The sequence below is a fragment of the Nylanderia fulva genome, unplaced genomic scaffold (assembly GCF_048542155.1).
Source record: "Nylanderia fulva isolate GAGA-0341 unplaced genomic scaffold, ASM4854215v1 Scaffold275, whole genome shotgun sequence".
Classification (NCBI taxonomy): Eukaryota; Metazoa; Arthropoda; class Insecta; order Hymenoptera; family Formicidae; genus Nylanderia; species Nylanderia fulva.
The window spans coordinates 65,384-89,669 of NW_028190342.1; the positions used below are offsets into that span (position 1 = coordinate 65,384).

At 28.7% G+C, this 24,286-nt stretch overlaps 1 protein-coding gene and 1 long non-coding RNA gene across 2 annotated transcripts; one reads left to right on the forward strand and one right to left on the reverse strand.

Annotated features, from left to right (window-relative positions):
- Nucleotides 1–10,951: 10,951 nt before the first annotated feature.
- On the forward strand, nt 10,952–12,410 carry LOC114928837 (fatty acyl-CoA reductase 1-like). Its single transcript, XM_085483883.1, has 3 exons — nt 10,952–11,341; nt 11,658–11,906; nt 12,198–12,410. Exons 1-3 carry the CDS (start codon nt 11,129–11,131, stop codon nt 12,396–12,398), a joined length of 663 nt encoding a protein of 220 aa, XP_085340009.1. The 5' UTR covers nt 10,952–11,128; the 3' UTR covers nt 12,399–12,410.
- Nucleotides 12,411–13,702: 1,292 nt separating this feature from the next.
- On the reverse strand, nt 13,703–14,164 carry LOC146722768 (uncharacterized). Its single transcript, XR_014924957.1, has 2 exons — nt 13,854–14,164; nt 13,703–13,780 (listed from the first exon to the last, which is right to left on the reverse strand). It is a non-coding gene; the product is annotated as an uncharacterized LOC146722768 (long non-coding RNA).
- Nucleotides 14,165–24,286: the final 10,122 nt, after the last annotated feature.

Sequence of the window (24,286 nt, forward strand, 5' to 3'; positions counted from 1 at the left end):
CCCCCAACCCCCCCCCCCCCCCCCCCCCCCCCCCCCCCCCCCCCCCCCCCCCCCCCCCCCCCCCCCCCCCCCCCCCCCCCCCCCCCCCCCCCCCCCCCCCCACCCACCCCACCCCCCACCCCCCAAACCAAACGCCCCAACCCCCCCCCTCCCCCCCCCCCCTCCCCCCCTCCCCCCCCCCCCCCCCCCCCCCCCACCCCCCACCCCCCCCCTCCCACCACCCTTTTCAAACCAAAAAACCCCCCCTTTCCCCCCCCCCCCCCCCCAAAACAACCAAAACCCCCCAAAAAAAAAAAATTAAAATTTCCCCCCCCCAAAACCCCCAAAAAAAAATTTCCCCCCAAAAAAAACACAAACCCACCCCAACCCAAAATTTTTTTTTTTAAAAAAAAAAAAAAACCCCCCCCCCCCAAAATTTTTTTTTTTTTTTTTTTTTTTTTTTTTTAATTTTAAATTTAAAAGGGGTTCTTTTTTCAATTCCCCTTTTCTTTTTCCCCCTTTTTAATCCCCTTTTTTTCCCCTTTTTTTTCCCCCCTTTTTTTTCTTTTTTTACAACCCCCAAAAACAAAAATTCTTTTTTTTCCCATTTCACTTTGGGTACTTAGTGCCCAAAACCCTCGTTATTGCCCCTTTGCTTCCTCTCTTTTTCTTTTCTTTCCCCCTTTTTCTTTCCCCCTTTTTTTTCTTTTTTAAACCCCCAAAAAAAAAACCCCAGGGGGGGAAAGATTGAGAAGATGAGGGGTAATTCAAAATATGAAGACATGGTTTCATGGAAAAACAGATTGAAATAATAAAGACATACTGTATTTGTATCCTGGGCAAAGGGGTTAAAAAGTTTAAAATTTAAAATTTAAAATAAAAATTAAATAATAAAAAAAATAAAGACCATTTATTTGTATCGTGTGGCTAAAGTTATAAAAGTTATTGAGATTGAAAATAAAAATAAAATATTAAAAAAAAAAAATATTCCATCATCTTTAAAAGCATATTTAAAAACTGTAGAAAAAACAGTTTTTGCAAAAAATGTTGACATTTTAGCTCTAGTAAATCTAAAAAAATGTAAAAAAATAATTAAAATAAAGATGTTTTTTAATTTTTATTATTAAACCAATTTGTTCAAAATTTTACATAAAAGTTGTAAAGGGGAAAATGCTAAAAGTGAATAAATTTTAAAAATAGTTTTTAAAATAATTTTTATAAACTGAAATATTTTATAAAATAAAAATTTTTTAATTTTCGAAGTTTATGTAAAATTATGTAAAAATTTTACCTTTTCCTTTTTATAGAAAAATTTCGAGAATCGATTTATAGGAAAAATTAAAGGGAAATTTTATTTTGAAAATAAATGACCTTTAAATAAACCCTTTAAAAAACGCCGTTTTAGGAAAAAATCTTGTCAAATTTTTTTTTTTCGAAATCCTCAAATTTTTCTAAATTAATAAAAATGTTAAAAAAAGCTCGACATTAGACACACACCACACACACCATTGGGTAAATTTTTAAATAGGGGGCTTTAGGGGATGATCAGGATTCTAGGATTATTGTCACATCATTTTAAGCAAAAAAGTTTTGATAAACATGTTTAAAATTGTTCTATTTCCCGGGCATAAAAAATTTCAAAAAAGAATGATTAAACTCAAAAAATCCCCTTTAAAAAAAAGGGAAAAGGGGACCAGTTTAAAGGGCACGCCATTAACCCAAAATTTTCCCTTGCAACCCCCGTAAATCCTAGAAAAAATTTAAACTTTTCAAAACCCTGTAATCCTAGGCAAAATTAACCATTGCAAAACCCCTGTAGAATCGTCCCATTTCAACCTATTAGAAACCTTAAAAATTAACCATTTTCAAACTCATGGAACCTTGAAAAATTAAACCTTGCAAAACCCTGTAGAATTGTATTAAAAATTCCTTTCAAAATTATGTAAAATCCACATTTCACCTTGTACAATAAATTGTATGAAAAATTATCGATATAAACCCATTACAATCTAAAAAAAAAAAAATAAGAAAAAAAAAAAAAATTGCGCCCAAATGAAAGTGAAAATTGTACCTGGAAATTAAAGTTCGACATTATAGAGTCTATATGAATCGTAAAAATTTAAATTTTCAAATGTTAAAACGTACCATAAAAAAAATTTCTTTTTAAAAAAAAAAATAACAAATCCAAGTCCTGCGCCTGTGAAAAAAAAATAAAAAATTTTAGTTAAAAAAAAAATGGGGCGCTGAAAAAATACTCCCAAAATTAAAAAATTTAAAATTTTTTCTTTTAAAATCATTAAGTTAAATATTTTGTGTTTAAAATTAAATTTAAATTTTCTTTAGGTGCATTGTAATTTTGAAAATTAGCGCGCCCCGTTTTTTTTAACTAAAATTTTTTTTTTTCTTTTTCACATGGCCCCTGGACTTGGCATCGTTTATTTTTTTTAAATTTAATCTCATATTGAGTTTTAAATTTAAATCCCCCTTTTAAATTTTTTTAAAAACTTGGCCTTTGCCCAAAAGAAAAAATTTGGTGCCGGTGCACCGGTTTTTTAAATCTAAGGGAAAATTTTTAAATTTGGGTTTTTCCGTTAGGTTTAAAGATTGTAATCCGGTTTTGGGGGCTCTTGTTCCCCCGTTTTTTTATACGTTAAATTTTTTTTAAATTTTACAGACCCTTTTGTTAAAAAACCTTTATTGAAAAAGAAATTTTTTTTAAAACGCAATTTTTTATAAAATTAAATTTTCTTTTAAACTTTTTTTTTACGAAACTTTTTATATTTCCCGTTTTCAAAAAAGTATAGCTGACTTTAAACATTTTTTTGAAATAAATTTTTTTAAAAATTTGTATACGAAATTTGTAGGCAAATTAACACTCCCAAAAAAAAAAAGGATAAGGGCCCCTGTGCGTGTGGGGATATTTTCCCGAATCATCAATGGATTTTTAAAAAAATAACAATGGTTATAGATTTTTTCGATTCAGTTCTCCCCGGGAAGGCCCAAAAAGAAGGGGCATTTTCTTTGGGGATTTTTAAAAATTGATTTTTAAAGAATTTTCCCGGAAAAATTTTTTTTTTTTTAATTTTTTAAGAAATGGTTTACATGGGAAGAGATTTTTTTAAGTCATTAGATATTTTTTTTTTACAAAAATAAAGGGATTTTAATTGGGGGCCAAAAAAATTTATTTTTTTTTCCCGAGGAATAAAATCGCTTAGATGCCCCCAAAGCGTATCGCAAAAAGGTGAGGTAAAGAAGTTTTTAAAAAAAATATTACTTTTCGTTTATGAGAGGAAAGCCCTTTTTAAAAATTTTAATTTTAAATTTTCAATGACAATAATAAAGATTTGAAAAAATTTTGCCATTGTTTCTTTTTTAAAAAAAAAATTTTAAAAAACCCCCTTTTTTAAAAAATTTTTTTAAAAAAAAAAATTTTTAAATTTTAAAAATTTTTTTTAAAGGGGGGGGAAAAAAAACAAAAAATTGACAAAAAAAGGAAAAAAAAAAAAAATATTAAAAAACTAAAAAAAAATAAAAAAATTTTAAATTTAAAAAGGGGGGAAAAAAGAAAAAAAAAAATTTAAAAAAAAATTTTTAAAAGATTATTAAAAAAAATTTTTATTTTTAAAAAAGAATTATATGCTTTTTAAAAAAAAAATTAAAATTTTTAAAAAAATTTTTGGTTTTTGGGGGAATTAATTTTAAAAAAAAAAATTAAAAAAAAAAAATTTTGGGGTTTATTTTACAAATTTTTTTAGATTAGATTTTGTTTGGGGGGCCCCTTTTTAAAAACTATCTTTTTTTTGGGGAAATAATGGGAAAAGGATATATAAGTAAAACCGCCCCCTGTTGTTAAATATTCTCAGACGCCAAACGGGACAACAGGGGCACAAAAAAAAAACAAGTGTAAATATAAAATTACTTGAGGTATAATATAAAAAAAATTAAAAAAAACCCCTTGGCAAAAATTGATTTTCGACCCGTAAACCCCCCAAATTTTTTAAAAAATTTTACTCTGGGGGGTTTTTGGGGACGCCCGAAACATCTAGCGTTTGGGAAAAATTTTTCCCTTTTTTTAAAAACTATTAATTTTAAATAAGATCGGTTTTAGTTTTTTTAAAATCCATTTTAAATTTTGGGGGGAAATTTTTAAAAATTTGGGATAAGGCCCAAAAACCCCCAAAATTGGTTGTCGAAACGTCAAAAAAGTTTTTTCCCACTAGGTCCAAATTTTTAAATTTTTTGTTTGATGAAAAATTTAAAAAATTTTTTTAAATAAAAATAAAGGAAAAGAAAAAAAAGGGGGGGAAAAAAAAAAGATTTGTAATTACACTTTTTGGGGATATTACCCCTTTGCTTTTAATCTTAAAAAAAAATTACGTAACTAATGTTTTATAATTTTAAAAACTAGTTTTTTGGATCGCGCTTCCCCCCGGGGTCCTCAAAACCTTTCTTAAATTTCTGTAGATATATTAAATTTTGTTTTTATCAATTAAATTTTTTTTAATTTTTCAAATCCTTTCCCCCTTTTTTTTTATAACATTTTTATTTTTTTTTTCCCTTTTTCCCTTTTTTTAGAATCATATTTTTTTCCCCCTAAATATTATTTTCTTCGTTTAATTTTTTTTTCCCCCCCCAAAGGGAAAAGGGACCACAAGGGGACCGAAATTTTTAAAAAAAATAAGGTTAAAAAAGGATAATAAATTTTAAAAAAAAAAAAGATTAAAAATTTAAAAAAAAAAATTTTTATTTTTTTTAAAAAAAAAAAAATTTTTTTATATTTCCCAAATTTTGAAATTCTTAAATTTCTTTTTTTTTTTCTTTTGGTTATTATTTTTTTTTAAATTGTTTTTTTTAAATTGATTTAATTTTTTTAACAAGGGGGAAAAAAAAAAAAGACAAAATATATTTTTTAAAAGATGTCATTTATAAAAAAAACATTTTAAAAAAAAGAACTCTATCATCAAAAAAGGGGGGGTTTTTTTTTTAAAAAAAACCACAAAAAAAAAATTTTTTTAAAAAAAATTTTACGATTGAAAAGGAAAACAAAATTAATAAATGTCTTATCTAATAATGTCATTTAACAATAAACCCCCAACCCCCCCCAAAAAAGAGATTTTTTTTTAAAAATATAAAAAATGTTTTTTTTTAAATTTAAGTGGAAAAAATGCGTGGGGGGGGGTTTAAGGGGGGGTGTAGAAAAAAAAAAAAACCAAAATTTCCCCCCACCCCCAAAAAAAAATTAAAAACCCCTTTTTTGATACCAATTTAAGAAAATGGGTCCTTTAAAAAAATTTTGGCCCCAAAATTTCGTGAAACCCCCAATCCAAAAATACGCGTGCGGGGGGGGAGAGGCAGGAGGGAGGGGAAAAAAAATTAAAGGGGGAAAAAGCAGACTTTTTTTAAAAAAAAAAAAAATTTAATACAAAAAAATTTTAAATAATTTCTGGGGAATTGACCATTTCAGGGGGAAAGTGCGTGGGTTTTGGCGGGGGGGGGGGGGTGGTTAAAGGTATAAAAAAAAATCATTAAATTAAAAAAAAAATTTTTTTTTTCCCCCAAATTTCTGAACAAAATTGGCGTAGAAAAAATTTAAAAAAAAAAAAAAAAAAAATTTTTCCCCAAAAAAAAAAAAAAATTTACTATTTCATATTTTTCCCCTGGCAGAATAATTTTATTATTCAACTTAATTTTTTTTTTTAATTGCCCCCACGGGCCCCCCCCCCAACTGGAAAAGGGGGGGGGAAAAAAGGGGACAAAAAAGGGGAAAAACCAAAAGGCAACAAACAAAGGGGGGGGCCTCCTCTAAGAAAAAAAAAAAAATTCAAAAATTTTAAAAAAAAAAAAACCCACAGCAGCCCCCAAAAAAAAATTTTTTAAAAAACCCATTTTGGTACCAGTTTTTCACGAAAATGGCCCTAAAATGCGGAAGTAGGGGGCTTTAAAAGGGGGGGAAAAGGGGAAGGGGGGGGGAAAGGGGGGGAAAAAATAATAGTAGGGAGAATTTTTTAATACACCACAAAAAAGGGGGATAGAAAAAGGAAAAAAAAAATTTAAAAAAATTTTGAAAAAAAAACCCAAAATAAAGGGGGAAAGGGGAAAAACTTGCTCCTTTAAATTCTTTGGCATATCTTTTTTTTTTAAAATTTTCTTATGTCTTTTTGTTCAAAAAAATTTTTTTTGGGCCCCTCATTGGGGGTTTTCCCCTTTTATCGAAAAAGAAGTATTCGCCCCTTTTTTTTCAAATTAAATTTTTGGGGCTTTTTTTTTAAAAAAAATTTTTTTTTATTTTTTTTTTTTTTTTTTAAAAATTTTAAACCCTTTTTTTTAAATCAAATCTTGCTATTTTTGTTACTTTTTAAAACTAAACTTTTTATTTTTTATACTTTATTGTTTTGGGGGAAAAAAAAAAAAAGTTTTTTGATTTAAAAGAATTTTTTATGAAAAAAAGGTGCAGCAAATTTTTTTAAAACCTGTTTAAAAGGGGGGGCAGGTCGTGAAATTTTTTTTGGGGGGGTTTTACGGTTTTTTATAAAAAACCCCTTTGTGAAAAGTTCCCCCCCCGGGATCTTGTGCCGATTTGGTTGGGGGAAATTTTTGTTTGATCAGAAAAAAAAAGGGAAAAAAAGGGCTAAAATAAACGAAAAAAACGGGAAAAAAATGTTGGATAAAAAGGAAAAGTTTATAAAAAAAAAAAAATGTATATATGTTTTTGGGGCGGGGGTTTTTTAAAATCTATTAAAAAAATTGTTATAACTTGAAAAATGCCGAAAAAAATTTAAAATTTTTTTCAAAAGTTTAAAAAACACATAAAAAATTTTCCCTAATAAACCATTTATAATTTTAAAAAGGGAGCTTTTTTTTAAAAAATTTTTTAAAATTTTAATTTTTAAAAAAAGAGATTTTTTTAAAAAAAAAAACCCCCTTTTCTTCCTTTTTATTTAAAAGAATTATTTTTTTAAAAAATTTTTGGGTTTTTTAAAAAAAAATTTCTCTTTCTTTTAACGAAGAAATCCTCTTGGGTAAAATTTTTAAATATAAAATTTTTGGGGAAATCGTAAAATAAAAAATTTAAAAAAGGGGAAAAATATTATTAATTATTGCGATTTTTTTTTAGTTTTTTCCCCCTTTTCCCCCAAAGGGGAGCGACCCTCTTTTTTTAAAAAATTTAAAAATTGGGGCCCAAATTTCACGGTAAATTTGTAAGTCTTGGGGGGCTTGGGGGGGATTGAAACCGACGATAGAGAAATGTTGATCGAAAAGAGTGTTTTTAATTTTTTTCTTTGTCGCGGCTTCTGTTCGTTTTGATTGAAAAATTTTTTAAAAGTGAAGTTTTTCAAAAAAAATAGGTCCAAAAGGCGGGGGGGTTTTTTGCATTTTAGCAGAAAAAAAAAGAAAAAAAAAATTGGGAGTAAAATTTTTTTTTTTACCATCAATTTTTAAGATCAAAATTGGGGGGAAATAATTTTTTAAAAAAAAATGAAATATTGAGATTTTAAAAAAATTTCACTTAAAAATAATTTCGAGTAATAAATTTTAAAATGTTAAAGGGGGACAAAAAAAAAAAAAAGGGGGGGGCGGGGGGAAAATTTTAAATTTTTTAGTAAATGATTAAGGGGGTTTTTCCCCCCCCGTTTAGTTCTACGATACGAAAAAGACAAGCCAAAGGGGTTTATTTAGACACTTTATCCATCAGATTTGGATTTTGGAAAAAAAGTGATTAAAGGCGCCGAAAAATTTTGACGAGCTATTTTGAAAACGTTTTCAAACCCCAAAATTAAGGTTTTAAAAAAAAAAAACCCCCCTCCCGCGTCCTTTTTTTCTCTTTAAAATTTTTTTAAAAGTTAACTTTTAGAATTTTCTGGGAACGATTTTTTTTAAAAAGGGTTTTTTTTTACAAAAAAGATTGGCGGAAACAAGTTTTTTTTAAGGGGAAATTTTTTAAAGTCATTTTTTTGCGTCCCTCGTTCGTCCACCATAGGAAAAAAAAACTTTCACGGGGATGGTTTTGGGAATCAAAATTAGAATTTGAATTTTTTAAAAAATCTTTTAAAAGAGTATACAAAGCAGGATGATTAATATTTTTGGTTTTCACAATTATAAAATTAAAAAAAATTTTTTGCCCCAAAAAAAGAAAAAAAAATAGATAAAAAAAAAGAGGATTTTTATATAGGATTTTTTCTTTTTAGTTTTTTGAAAAACCCAAAAATTTTATCCAGTTTAAAAGGCTGGCCTTTTTAAAAATTTTAAAATTTTAAAAAAAAAAAAAATATGGTCGGGGGAAAAGGGGAAAAAAAATGGAGATTGTGGTTTTTTAAAAAAATTTTTGTTTTAATAATAAAATTATTCTGCCAAAAAAAAAAAAACGATTTAAAAATAGAAAAAAAATAAAGAGGTTTTTATTTTTATTTTTTTTTTTTTAGTTTTTACTCTACAGCGTTTATCCGGGAGTTTTTTAAAAAGGCCCCCGCTAGATTAAAATTTTAACGGGGGTTGGGGGAAAAATTTTGGTTTTGGGGGGGGGGAAACGGGGGGGCCCAAAGTTTTTTATTCTTCGTGTTGGGGGTTTTTTTGGGTTTTTTTTTAAAAGGATTTTTTTTTGTTGAAGTGGCCAATAAACAATGTTTAATAGGGGGGGCGTGGGGGGGAAAAGTGGAATCAAAAAAAAATGCATATATGTGCTTTACAAATAATAAAATGTTTTTCAATCTTTTTATTTTTTTTAAAACCCCTAAGCAAATATACGAGGTCAGACAAAATAAAGTGAAAAAACTGTTTTGGGGAAAAAAAACTACATTTGTTTTTAATAAGATGTTGAACCAAAAAATTTTTTTTTAATACAGGGGGAATTTTTTTTAATAATTTTTTAAAATCATCCGAATAAACTAAAAATTCCGTGTAGGCAATTTTTTTAAAAGAGAAACGGGAAAAGGGGGGAAAAAAAAAAATGGAAAAAATTTTTTTTTTTTTAAAAAAGATTTTTTAAATTTTTAAAAAATGTTTTCTTCCAAAGAATTCCAAAAAATTTTAAGGGGGAAATTTTTTAGACAACTCTTTTAAAAAAACAAATTTTTTTTCACAGGGTTTACATTTTTTTGTTTAAAATTTATCCCTGATTAATTAGTGACTTTTTTTTTTTCAGTTCCGAAAAAATTTTTGGGGTTCAGTTTTAACTGTTGGGAATATGTAAAAGGGAAAAATAAAAAAAAAAACATCTGTTTTAAATGGGTTTTTTTAAAAATTTTTAAGAATTTTATTTGGGAAAAAAATTATTTGGTCCCCGGGGGATAACACAAAATCCCGTTTTTTTTTTTATTTTTTTTTTAAAATTATTATGCTATTTGCCGATTTTCATAAAACTCAACCCTTTTAAAAATTTTTTCCGGACGCCCCCTTGTAAGTTTATTTTAGATTAAAAAAAAAAGTTTTATGAACATTGTATATACATATATATCTTATTTATTTATTTTATAACAAGAAGTGAAATCTTTAAGTATATGTAAATGTAAAAAAAAAATATTTAGCAAAGTGCTCTTTTCTTTTAGGCTATTAAAATTGCAGAGGAAGGTCTATTGCGCAAACAGTGCTCTAGCGTTTTTTTTGACACATGAATGGCAATTTACGAATAGGAAATTACAACATTTCTTCGATGATCTGTCACCCGAGAATAATAAAGACTTCGGATTTGACTACAGAAATTTCAATATAGTGCATTACTTTCGAAACAGCGTAATCGGTGCAAAAATTTACTTACTGAATGAGGATATGAATCACCTGAATGCAGCGAAACTGCATCGAAAGAGGTAACATGCACTTAATGAAATGGAGAACGGATTTCGGTCGCAGAACTGCATATTTTCCTTTCGCTCATTTCGGGCTTGCTTGGTCTTAAAAAAATATCTGTCTTTAACAAATGATCGATTTTATCGACGATGGTATGCATATCTCGTTGCAAAACTCGCGTCACAGATACATATGTACGTACTTAGAAACACACGAAAAGATATCATTATATCATTTTTGCGAGATCGAAAGATATATAATTTTACACAGCCTCTATTGTGATTCTAAAAATTAATCAGAGAACAAAACAGAGAGAGAGAGAGAGAGATAAAAAATCGGAGATAACGTTAACGCGGAAACGCGACGTCGCGAAGTTACCTGTACGATTGTTTGGTCGATCGATTGAAGTCCTATAGTTTGAAAATTAGGTCGGCAACGTAGGAACGCGCAGTGAAAATTTTGATCCATTAAATTTTATATAAAATTGCACAAACAAATTGTTTATTTTTTCGAGCACTATAATAGTAAAACTAAGCTATCTCAAATATAAATTCAATTAGCCGAGTTATTCTGAAAGAGATTTTAATGATTTGATATAAATATATGGTCCAAAATAATAATTTAATTCTCTTTTATGATTGTAGGATGCTATGGCTCGATAGAATTGTGAAAATATTGGTCGGCACTCTCATTATGTGGATAATATATGATAAATATTAATGTGTATTAATTGTTTTATAAAAAAAATTTGATTTAACAATTGCGGTTGCACCAAATATATAATCTAGATTGTTATTAAGTTTAGATAATTACTGTATAAACATTAATAAACTAATTATAATAATACAAATTTATATCAATTTTTTATCGAGTATTTTATTGTTGAGAAAAAGAAGGAATATACCTTCTTATTCATGAAGAATGTCAAGGTTTAAGAAATAAATTTTATTTGGACAACACAAGTTAATTTCTGTTGTCTAGTGTAAAATAAAAAAAATTGTAATATAACGTTAAAAAAACTGTAGAATAAACTGCAAAAAAGCATGTCATTATACTACTGGATCAAGCATACATTAGACTGCATTATGTAAGTTTGCTCTTTCAACCTTGGTTTAAAGAGTTTCCGTTTTATTAATGTCTGGATGCACATCTATTTAACAAAACGTTATATAGCAAATGATAATCTAGCATATGATTTTAATTAAGTAGCGTACGTCGTTGAAGTTTGAGCTCAGTTTGTCATCTAATCAAACTCCTGCTGTAAAAAAATCAATATAAAAGAGATCATTAAATTTCCGAGTGCACTTGTATTTATTTTTGGCAGTTACGTTGTTATTATATTATTTATATTGATTTTGTTTTAATAACGATGGATGAGAATATAAATAATCCAATCAAGTCAATTACATCGTTTTACGCTGGACAAAGTATATTTTTAACAGGTGCGACAGGATTTATGGGTAAAGTATGCATGGAGAAGATACTGCGATCTTGCCCAGATGTTCGCGAAGTGTTTATATTGATGCGCCCAAAAAAAGAACAAAGCATTAACGAAAGGCTCGAACAAATATTGAAATTACCGGTAAGTCAATTACAGAAGTATAGATACTTTTTTGAATTTTTTAAGAATTATTCTAACGATTAAATGAAAATGTTCTTTTGAGAGTGTTATCATATGACGCTTCTTATTTTTACAAAAAATTAATTTTACAATTTGATAAAAGTGATAAATTTAATTAAAAAACGTATAAGTAATAGTAGAGAGAACATTTGAAAACGTAAGATATAGTGTAAAAGTAACAAAAATATTCTACAATTTTTTTGCAAAATTATTGAAGATATAAGAATCATGGCAATTGTAATATAAGTACGTTATATAACATGTATTTTTATTTCAGTTATTCGATAAACTGCGAAAAGAGCAACCTTCAAATTTAAAAAAAATAATTCCACTTTTTGGTGATGTTAGTAAAGAGAACTTGGGTCTGTCGGCTGCCGATAGAGAAATGTTAGTTGAAAGAGTGACTATAATAATTCATGCAGCAGCGAGTGTGAGATTTAATGACAGCTTAAAGTATGCTATTTTTATAAATACTAGATCGACAAGAGATATCTGTATCTTAGCTCAAGATATGAAAAATCTTCTAGTAAGTATAAATGTGACAAATGGCGTATTTAGTGTTTTTTTAAGTATCTATTAATATATAAATTATTTAATGTGTTTTATATAATAATTAATATTACAAACTATTGTTATTATAGTATAAAAATTTTGTCGAACAATAATTTTATTCTTTTTTACGTAAAAAGAATTACAGTTAAACACTTAACAACAAAAATAAATATGATTTCCTTTCAATTGCAATTAAGTTCATTTAAGTCTTTATTATTTAAAAAAAAATGTAACTTTACTATTAAAACGTATTTATTTATTAAAGGCACTAGTTTATGTTAGTACAGCATACGCGCATATAAATAATTCTGTCATAGAAGAAAAAATATACCCACCAGTAGCCGATTGGCGGAAAATGATCAAAGCAGCCGAGTCATTGGATGAGCATATTTTAAATGTCTTTACAGCTAAGTATGACAAACTATATGTATATAAAATCAATATAACATTTATAAATTTCAAATAATTTTTATTTATATATTATTATATTTATTGTTATTATTTTATTAATAATTTATACTGTGATACACGTTTTTTATAATAATTTAATACTTTTAATATATGCATAAAACCGCGTAAGTGCATATGTCAAACAAAAAAGTATTTTTATGTAAAAAAATCTATCAATTGACATAAATTTATGTTCTAAAATTAATATCTTTACAAAAAGTAATGTCCAATTATTGCGCGAATAAATAAACATTTTTATAAAAAATTAAAATTTAAAATCTTATGCAAATTTAAAATTAATATAAAATAAAAAGAAATAAAAAAATTTTAGTTAAAAAAACTGGGCGCGCTGCAATGAGTTTAAAAGTAACAATTTAATTTTAATATCATTAGAATATTATTTAGCAGCGCGCCCAGTTTTTTTAACTAAAATTTTTTTATTTCTTTTTATTTTATATTAATTTTAAATTTGCATAAGTTTTTAAATTTTAATTTTTTATAAAAATGTTTATTTATTCGCGCAATAATTGGACATTACTTTTTGTAGAGATATTAATTTTAGAACATAAATTTTTGTCAATTGATAGATTTTTTTACTTAAAAATACTTTTTTGTTTAACACTTTTTCACATGGCGCATGGACTTGGCATCTTGTTTATCTTTTTTTTTAAAAGATAAGTTTTTTTATGGTACAATTCTACATTTGCAAATTTAAATTTTTATTGATTCATTATACGACTCTATATATGTCTGCAACTTTAATTTTCACTGGTACAAGTTTCTACTTTCACTTGGCGCAATTTTTTTTTTATTTCATTACTTTTGTTACGATTGTACATGTGTTTATAATCGATAATTTTTCATACAATTCTATTGTACATGGGTTTGCAATAGATAATTTTTGTTAATGGCGTGCCCTTAACTGGTCGCCTTTTTTTACCTTTTTTTAAAGGTGAGTTTTTAGAGATTATATCATTCATTTTTGTATATGATAAGCATCTTTAAATAAATAAGCAAATTCAATTTTTCTGGCATTTTCTTATTTTATGTACATATATATCCAATAATTAATATACAAAATTAAATATTATTCATCACACAATTTGTATCAAAATAATATATTTTTAAAAATTTATTTTAAATTTATTTAATCATTTTTATCATTGTGATTGTAGTGGCAAGGATTTTATTGCTCAGTGTCATTGCAAGCATCTGGCCTGTATATACCATAATATATTGTAACAATAAAATATTAAATTTCGTTCGCCAGGAATGAAATACTAAGGTAGTAGATATTAAACTGACTACACTGGCTGTCTATTCGATTTGTTAAACTATATTTATTGACGTTTCGACCATACGGGTTGTGGTCCTTTTCAAAATTACAATAGAAGCATTCTAGAAATTAATGTACATGCAATCAGAATCAACATTTAAATTGAAAACGTGAAATGTAACAAATGAGACTTACAATGAGTTACTGCATATCGTTATTGACATTTAAAAGTACGCTCCGGTGAGACTTAACTTAAGATCGGATGGTAAATTAACTGCGTTTCACTTGTGTCATCTTGCTACGACTGAGCACACTGTACTAACGAATAAACACGCCGAAAATTATGTCAAAGTTAAAAGTTAACAATATTTACATTCTCGCTAAATTGTGATGTACCATATGGCAAATTACTAAAATAAAATATAAAAAATGAAAAATAAAATATAAAAAGTATAAGATAATAAAAAGACAAATAAATAAATAAATAAATATATTCGGTTCGCTTATGTCATCTTGCCTTAACATACCAATAATAAACTACTAATAATAGCTCCCAACAATGATCGTTATGATATACAATAAATAAATATATATTTATATTTATATTATATATATATATATATATATATAAAATGTTGGATTTTTATTATATATATATAATTTTAAAAAATCTTTTTTATATGCTATTGAATTTTAATACATACAATTTTGATTATATGTATTTTAATTGATTATATTTATAAGTATTTTTATATTATCTTAAAAAGACTGCATAGAATTATTTGTGCGACACTCTTATATGTATGTATAATTAATAGGGACCAACTACACATTTTTTTTCCACTGAATAAAAACAATCTCAATATTAAAATTAAATTATAAAAAAGATACTGTGATATTTTATTGCGATGAGAAATGTACATTTATAATTGTATTAAATACAAAATAAAATGCCATGAATTACTATATATACATATTTTCATAATTATCAAACTTAAAAATATAATATTGTTACCAAAGAAGAAAGCACTATTTAACAAACTCTAAAAGTTCATAATTTGTTAAATTAGTAATTAAATACTGCATTTTGTATAATTTTTAAGCTTTATTCTTTTATTTTTCTTTATTTAATTGAATAGATATTAACATCCAATGTAGCATACAGATTAAATTAACAACCAAAAAAATAATCTAACTTTGAAATATATTTTTGTTTCTTTTTAAATATCAATCAACTGGATTGTGTACTACTATTAATATGAATTCTTTATCTGGTGCCATCATAATTTATGTTTTTTTTCTAGAGGCAAGAAAGAAATATTTTTTGGATTCAATCCTTACGCCCCAAAAAGAGCTTTTTTTAAAAATTTGACTTAAAAACCCCGTATTGAATTTTTTGAAATTAAATCTAATGTTTACTTTTGGGGAATCCCTTTAAAACAAAAAAATTTTAAAAATTTTTTTGTTTAAAAACCAAATAAATCGTAAAGATTTAGTAAAATTTTTTCGAAATTCCCCACTTTTTTTTCCCAAACCCCCCCTTTTATGAGAGAATTTTTTTTAATTTTTTTCCCTTTTTAAAAATTTTTTTCCTTAAAATTTTTTTTAATAAAATTTTTTTTTAAAAAATTTTTCCCAAAAAGGGAAGAAATCTAGGGAAAAAAAGCGTTTTTTTTAAATTTAGGTGCATATGGGGGATGACGGGTAATCCGACAAAACCCCAAATTCCAGGGGAAAACCAAATCAAAATTTATTGCCCAACTTACCCCAAAGTATTAAAAAATTATTATGGATTACAGGCCAGTTCTTCAAGGGGACATGGGGCAATAAATCCTTTCCCCTAAATCCCCAAAGAAAAAAGATTAAATAAATTTTAAAAAAATATATTTTTTGATAAAAGGGTGAAAAAAAAATTTAAATTTTTTTAAATTAATTTTTGGGGTATATAGGTCCCCGAAAAAAAAAAAAGCCAGAAAAATTTTTAAAAAAAATTTTTAAATAGCACTAAAATTTTAAAGATTTTTTTTTTAAAGCAAATCGAATCCCGGGGATGTAATAGCCTTTTCCCCAAACCCATGTAAAGGGTGAGTGAAAATTTTCTCCCGCTTGATTAAAAAGAAAAAAAATAAGAAAAAATTTAAGAAAATTTTTAAAAATATGCAAATCATAAATAGGCATTTTATAAGTTTTATATTTTTTTAAATATTTTTTAAAAATAGAAAAATCTGTTTTTGTTCACAGACTGTAAGTTTTCACAAAAATTTTTTAAATGAAAAAAAATTTGCAAATAATAACATTAAAATTGAATGAAACATTAAAATTTTTAAAAATTTTAACCCCCCCACGTTTCAATATGGGGAGGGCAAAAATGGGTTTGGTTTTAAAACGGGGAAAGTGGCATTTCCAAAATCATTTTTCATGGTTGTGAAACGGTAAATTTTGTGCGGGGTTTTGTTATTTTGGGGAAAAACGTGTAGCACGATACTATATGTTTTTCGTGGTCGATGATGATAAAATGTTTTTACGGGGATTTTTTAAAAAAAATTTTTCATATTTCGACTTTGAAAATTTTTAATCTTGCTTAAAATCACGTAGAGCAAAAAAAAGACACTTTTATTAATAAATTTTAAATAAATCTATTATTAAGTCTAGTAAAAAACCGATTGTTTAAAAGCCGTTTTTAAAAAATTTGAAATATTATAAAGCTAAAAAGCCCGACCCCTTTTTAAAATACCCCGGGGTTCCGGTACCCCCTTTAAATTTTGGCGGGGGAAAAATACCGTGTTCTTGATCTTTATTTTTTAAAGTAAATAAAAATCAAAGTTTTTTTCTTGAATGGGGGCTTTTGGGGAAAATAGGGTTTGTTTTTTTGAGGGAGCAAGACAAATAGTCAAAAAATTTGGGTTTTTTAAATTCCCAAAAAAAAGGGAAAAAATGATTACAAAAAATAAAGATTTTATTAAAGTACAAAGCCTTTTTCTGCAGGAGGAAAAAGCATATTCCCCAAAAAAAATTTCCCCGAAAATTTTTAAAAAAAGCAGAAACATAGAAAGAAAAATGTTTTCAAAATGTTTTGCTTCATAGCTTGAGATTAAAAAAAATGGACTACCCCCTAAGGAAAAAAAAAAAATATGGAAAAAAATGCTTTTCCTTTAAAAATTTGTGGTGAATATGTGGTGGATGACTGAAAAATTCCGAAAAAAAATTTCCCAAAAAATTTTCCCCTGGGAATCTTAAAAAATCCATTGCAATTACCCAAGTTTTTAAAAACCCAAAAAAATTTTGGGGAAAAAGGCCAGATGTTTCAAGACCTGAGAAAATAAAATCCCCCCCCCTTTTACAATACAAGAAAAAAATGATTAAATAAATTAAAATAAATTTTTTAAAGTATATATTTTGATACAAATTGTGTGATAGAATCATATTTAATTTTGTATATTAATTATTGGATATAGTACCTAAAATAAGAACATGCCAGAAAAATTGAATTTGCTTATTTATTTAAAGATGCTATCATATACAAAAATGAATGATATAATCTCTAAAAAATCACCCTTTAAAAAGGTAAAAAAGGCGACCAGTTAAGGGCACGCCATTAACAAAATTATCCATTGCAACCCATGTACAATAGAATTGTATGAAAAATTATCGATTATAAATCCATGTACAATCGTAACAAAAGTAATGAAATAAAAAAAAAATTGCGCCAAGTGAAAGTAGAAACTTGTACCAGTGGAAAATTAAAGTTGCAGACATATATAGAGTCGTATAATGAATCAATAAAAATTTAAATTTGCAAATGTAGAATTATAAAAAAACTTATCTTTTAAAAAAAAAGATAAACAAGATGCCAAGTCCATGCGCCATGTGAAAAAGTGTTAAACAAAAAAGTATTTTTAAGTAAAAAAATCTATCAATTGACAAAAATTTATGTTCTAAAATTAATATCTCTACAAAAAGTAATGTCCAATTATTGCGCGAATAAATAAACATTTTTATAAAAAATTAAAATTTAAAAACTTATGCAAATTTAAAATTAATATAAAATAAAAAGAAATAAAAAAATTTTAGTTAAAAAAACTGAGCGCGCTGCAATGAGTTTAAAAGTAACAATTTAATTTTATATATATTACATCATTACATTATACATATATTATCAATTATATTGTGCCGAATATCTCGAATGGTATTCGATCGCACGAGTAGCTATTCAATGTCCGGTTTCCTTCCGAGCCATCTCATACCAGAAGTGACTTTGCTCCAGCTGTAGATAGCGCGTATGCGATCTAAAAATAGCTCCAAGAAATATTTCATTCACACGAGACACGTGCGTGAAGACATGCGAACCCGAAATCTATATACCTGCTCTACCTTTAATCAACAGACCTTCTGTCCCTTTCCTCCTCTTCTTCTATACCTGGTTATAGCCGTCATAACTTTAAGAAACCAGGTCGCGACGGGTAAACATACCGGAAAACGTTATTTCTTTAAGTTTTACTTAAGTAACTTTCCAAGTAGCAAGCGTACGTCATTTAGACGTCGATGACGTCATCAGATGTCAAAACGATGTCATTTTGACGTTTAATGACGTCAATGACGCCATTTTGACGTTTAATGACGTCAATGATGTCATTTTGACGTTTAATGACGTCAAATAATGTCATTTTGACGTTTAATGATGTCATCAAACGTCAATGAGGTTACTTTGATGTTTAATGACGTCAGTTTGCTACCTGGATTATTGTTTAGTAAAGGAGAGAAAACCAAGAAATAAAAGGGAGAAAAAGAAGATGTCTTTTACAGCGTATATCCTTTTTATTATTTTGTCATTCATTTACATACAAATATTTTCAAGATACGTCTTACGAAAACGAAGTAGTGGCCATATTCGGTGCTCGCTGTAGATTCCTTCGCTTCCCTTATTAAGGGGCTGCGCGAAGTGTTCCTCGATACAAAGTAGCTTCAGTCGCTTCCTTATACCTCATCGTTCGCTTAAAATTATTACATGTAACGTTCGCGACGTCCTTGAGCTCGTTTCGTTTCTACTTTTCGGGAAAGCGGTCCTTCCGTAGCAAAGAATAAATTATTTGCGGAGAGAAAAGAAAACGGGAAAAATAAAAAGGAAGAAATACAGGAGATCCCGAATCCTAATCTTCAAAAAGAGGGGGAAATGATAAGCAGGTTCGCATCGCGAAATTGAATTAATATGTAATCGATGGCCGCATTCAGATTTCTTGAAATAACAGATCAATGTACAATTTATGGAACGGTAAATCGCAATCGTGGATTTCGTCTGGTTCCCTCGCACTGAAGGAACTCGAAGAGGAAGAAGAAAAATCACGCAATACGTCGACGAGCTCTTTTATAAGAATCCCAACACACGCTGCGAGGAACCTATGAGAGAAATCTCGAGTTTTTTTTTGGCAGTCGATGGCTGTTGACGGACGCTGTCTGATCACATTCAGCACATATCACAATTGGAGGTAAAGTTCGGCTAACAACGGCGACTTTTGATGATTCGCATGATGCATCCTCGCGCACGTATGTTTCCTTCTTTCTCGACACACACAGCTGATTTCGTCGGGTTGAAATGCGGCGATTAGGGAGGGATAAGTTCGGTATGTTAGAAATCTCAGATGAGTTCAATCATCGAGTTCCACTTTCTAGAATTCGAGCAATACTCGAATTTAGAACAGTTTTGTGCTTGAATTTTAGATCGAGTAGATCTGCAAAGTTCGAAATAGCACTCACAAGTACTTTTCGTCGTGAAAACTCGAATCTTTTACAAATGGTACTTCGAACTCTAAGATTAAAAAATGCATTTATAATACCTGTTACACATCCATACACTTCTATTCATTCATAAAAGATTCAAACATACATCCAGGTTCAAATCATAGATCAATAGTTCGAAATCATAATTTGAACATATTTGCGAGACACTTAATCCCATCGCTAGCCGCAATCTGCGGTGTATCCTATTTCCTTTCCCTCTTTTGCCTTAATAGACAATAATTACAGAGATCATTCCCTTTCACCGTCATATCTGACGACATCTATTTCAATTTTCGGTCTTCATCCCTTCTATCGATGCGAAACAGCGTTAAATTGGCCGCCTTTCAGCGGAGAAAACCTAACCTAAATAAGCTAATCGAACGCGATTGGTTCCTACTTTCGGGTTCAACGAATCAGCGTCGAGTGCTGTAAGAATCTGACCAATCGCGTTGCTACCTGGCGATTTTCTCCACCCAACGCGGCCATTATTCGCTTTTGTGTGCTTAATAACTTGTGCTTATAATTTCGCTTATTTTACACGAAGAAACTCGCTCTTTCGAAACTTGGCGTGTCTCGCGCGAATCTTTATTCGAATATCTGGGTGATCCGAGAGAATTGCATTCGTGAGAGATGCATTTGTTCGTTTACAACTAGAGGAGACAACCACACGTGTCGCGTGTGGTTTGTCGCTCTCGTCCCTATTTCCTTCCTTTATTTATTTATTACGAACGATTTCTTTCGCTTCATATCGCTTATATTGAAGGCAGGACAAAGCGATGTTTAAAAATGAAGGACACCGCGAAGAGTCGGAATTTTCTTCGCGATATCGTGACGCTTACGGCATACGCTTATTAGTAGTTAATTAATGCTTTACACACGTTAATTCCGCAGTCATTCCACGCACGTTCCTAAGAATAGCCTAAACATGAACATTTTCACTCGCAGGAGTGAAACCGGCGACAAATTGGCCAATAAACGGATGGATTTGTATAGAAACATTGAGAGAAAAATATCCGCCATTTTTTTTTCTGCGAAATTACATTGTCACTGCGCGTTAATTAATTAATTAATTAATTATATTAGGAACAGTCAGTTTTCAACAATTTTTTATACGATTTTACACTTTGAAAAATATAATAAATAGTATTTTTTTTATATAATGGAATGAAATGGATTTTATATAATGTTTCCAGGGCTTTCAAAGATAAATACACGGAATAACATCGATTAAATTGCTGATAAACATTGTCATTGTATGTTAATTAATTACATTACGAATCAATCAGCTTCTAACATTTTTCTATACGATTTTTACACATTTTGAAAAATACAATGAATAGTATTTTTTTAATATAGTGAAATAGAATGGATTTTATATAACGTTTAGGGGGTTCCAAGTGAAATCGCCGGAAAATTGTCGATAAATGGATTTGCATAAACATCGAGAGTGAGAAATATCCGACAATTTTTGCACGAGATTACATTGTTATTGCGCGCTAATTAATTATATTAAGAATCAATTAATTTCCAATTGTTTATATAATTTTTACACTTTTCTATATAATTTTTACACTTTGACAAATACAATAAATAGCGATTTTTTTATATATATAATGTAATGAAATGGATTTTATATAACGTTTACGAGGCTCAAGGATATAAATACACGTAGAACAACGGCGAAAAAATTTTTCGTCGCTGGTTTCACTCTTAAACGCGTCGAATTTCGAAGTCGCTTATGTATGTATATTTCGATCATTAACATAGCAATCACATCGCAATACACAGTGCTTATTAATGGCCTCGGTCGCGACAGAAAAACCTTTATCACCTCGTCATTATCATATATATCCAAGCCTTCTCTCTCGGCTAGTTTTTGTCACAAAGAACTTTTTTTTCCAATCGTAACACAAACACACTCCTACAATACCCGCTTTATTAAGACTACGATATGAAAATTATAGTTTCGCCATAATTAATATATAATACTCAATGTACTTGTGTGTGTGTGTATGTGTATCTAAGTGTGCAAAAAATAAAAAAAAAAGAAATATGCGCAACAAATATCGCATATCGCAGCTTCGATATTTGCATAGTCGCAAATGTATCTAATTACGCGATAAAAATACGTTATATATTTTAACGAGAGAGACCGAGTGAAGGAAAAAATCTGGATGCTATCAATGCGCGATTACAAGCATTGATATCGTATAATTATACACGGTGTTTCACGAGACAATTTTATTTAATTTTAATTTAATTTTAATTTAATTTTAATTTAATTTTAATTTAATTTTAATTTAATTTTAATTTAATTTAATTTTAATTTAATTTAATTTTAATTTAATTTAATTTTAATTTAATTTAATTTTAACAACAGATTCTGCGGAGAAAAAATTTGTAAAAACATTCCTCTATTATATAAAATATTGATATGTCAATAATAAATTTTTCGAGTTACGAGTGATTAAAGATGAAGAGCTCTCTTGTCGGATCAAGAGAGACAAATGCAAATATATAATACAAGTGTATAATAATATAAAATGTATAATATAATATATAAAGTATATATTTAATTTAAAAAGTATATTTAATATAAAATTTTTTATTTAAAAAATTCCTTCTTTCAATTCATATAAATATACTCTTTCTCTCTTTCTTTCTTTCCTTATTTAATTACAAAATTTACCAGAAATCACGTGAAACATCGGGTATAAAAAAAGCGTAAAAATGATAGAGAACGATAAAGGAAATTTGCAAAGCGGTTTGCATCTTATATAGAATAAAAGCCTTTTTTATATTTTTCTACATTTTTTCTCTCTCTCATATAAGTTTTCGGAAAAAAACGAAGAAAAAAGAAGAAATACGAATAAAATAAATACACTGGAAAGGAAAGGGAAGGGAAGATCCACACTGGATAAATTTATATGTACAAAGAGTGTAGAAAATATATAGATAAAAAGGATAAGAAGAAGATAGGAGCAGAGAAAAGAAGTGAATTGAATTGTCTGTATAAAAAAAAAATAATAATAATAATCGCATGCTCGTCTCGGCGAATAATATTTTTGACAGGCGATCAGCTGATTTCGAGCTGAGAGAGAAAGAGAACGCGAAATAAACGTATAATCGTTATCGTTAGCGTGTAAAATATCTTATAGCCGATGTTTAGGCAGAAAAATTACGAGAGAGGATCTCTCCGAAGAATGGACCGATAAAAAGTAAAATACATAGTATATATTTTATATATCGAAGACGTCTATAAAGCTTTACCGTCGCTCGAAACATTTTTTACACCCTTTTTGCGCGAAATTATCTCGACTAGAAAAATGGTCTCGAATCGAATCGAAAGGATTATCCTTTTAAATTATGTATTAGTATAACAAAGCGCGGTAAAGCTTGTTGTTGCGTATGATAAAAATCGTGTAAAATTCAGCCTTCGAAGAAGAAGATCGCGCGAGTCGACGATGGGAATAATAATAATAATAATAATAATCATCGTCGACCGAATAAAATCACCAGGATAAATATATCCCGCGCGCGTCTTGTTTCCTTTTTTCTCTCACGAAATATTAATATTAATTATCATTCGTAACTTTTTTATGTCTCGCGATCGCGATCGAGCTGTAATTATCGCGTTCTAAATCCTCGCGTAAAAAGGATTCGCTCGTGTCGAGAGCGTAAAGTTAAAACGTAAATATAGCCTCGAAAGAGAGAGAAGATGAGACGCGAAGAGAAATAAACTGCTCGTATCGCGTGTTGTATGAATGCTTAGCAGCTTATCCGAGTGCAGGCGCGAGTGAAGAAAAAAATTAAATCTAGAGATGCTCGTTTGAGAAATAAGCTGGATAAAAGCTGAAAGTTAATTTAATGGAAAGTCGGATGAAAAATTAGAGATTAGAGATATGAGACGCCGGGTTTCAAGAAAGAAAGAAAACATGTTTTCAGTTTTATTCAACCGAAGTAAATGTATGTATATACAGGGTGTCCCATTTCAATCGATCACTCCCAAAAACTTTTTCATTTTTCAGGGGCGGAACTGACTTTTTGCCGGAGAGCACTTTTCAAGGTCATTTAAAGATTTTTTTTTTTCAAATGGAACCACTATAATTTTTTTCATTTTTGAGAGGCAGATGTTTAGGCAGCTACTAACTTTTTTCCGAAGAGCACTTTTCAAGGTCATTTAAAGGTCATTTATGTTTTTTTAAATGGAACTACTATAATTTTATTTATATAAATCGATTCTTCAAACTTTTTATAGCAAGCATTGCGATAAATCGATTTATATCAGAAAAATATAGTGGTTCCATATTTCAAAAAATATATTTAACCTTCAAATGACCTTGAGAAGCGTCCTTTTAAAAAGTCCGTAGCACCATTTTTTTCTCTTCAAATCAAACCACTTTTGTTTCGCTTGACACGTAATTTGTTGTACAATACAATAAAAAATTTTTAAAATTTTGGGAAAGTGATCAATTAAAATGGGACACCCCGTGTACGATTCGATGTATACGTAGCAGTTTGGAATATGAGGAACAAATAATAAAATGCCGCGTCGATCGCCAAAATGTGCGTCGAGTCGTCAGTTTCACAGATAATTCGATATCCCGGGAATGGATTATAACACTAGGAGATTTTTTCTTAACTATATATATTTATATATATATATACCGTTTTTTAAGCGCAATATAGCGATATCCTCGAGAGAATTTCACAATCAACGATCGTGGCATCGATCCGTCGTTGTCGTCGTCGTCGTGTTTTATTGCTATTTACAATGTTCAACGTGTCCTTAGTAGGAGATTAGCGCAAGTTACAGTCATATCGGAGAATCGTGGGATGTATCTTGGAATGTA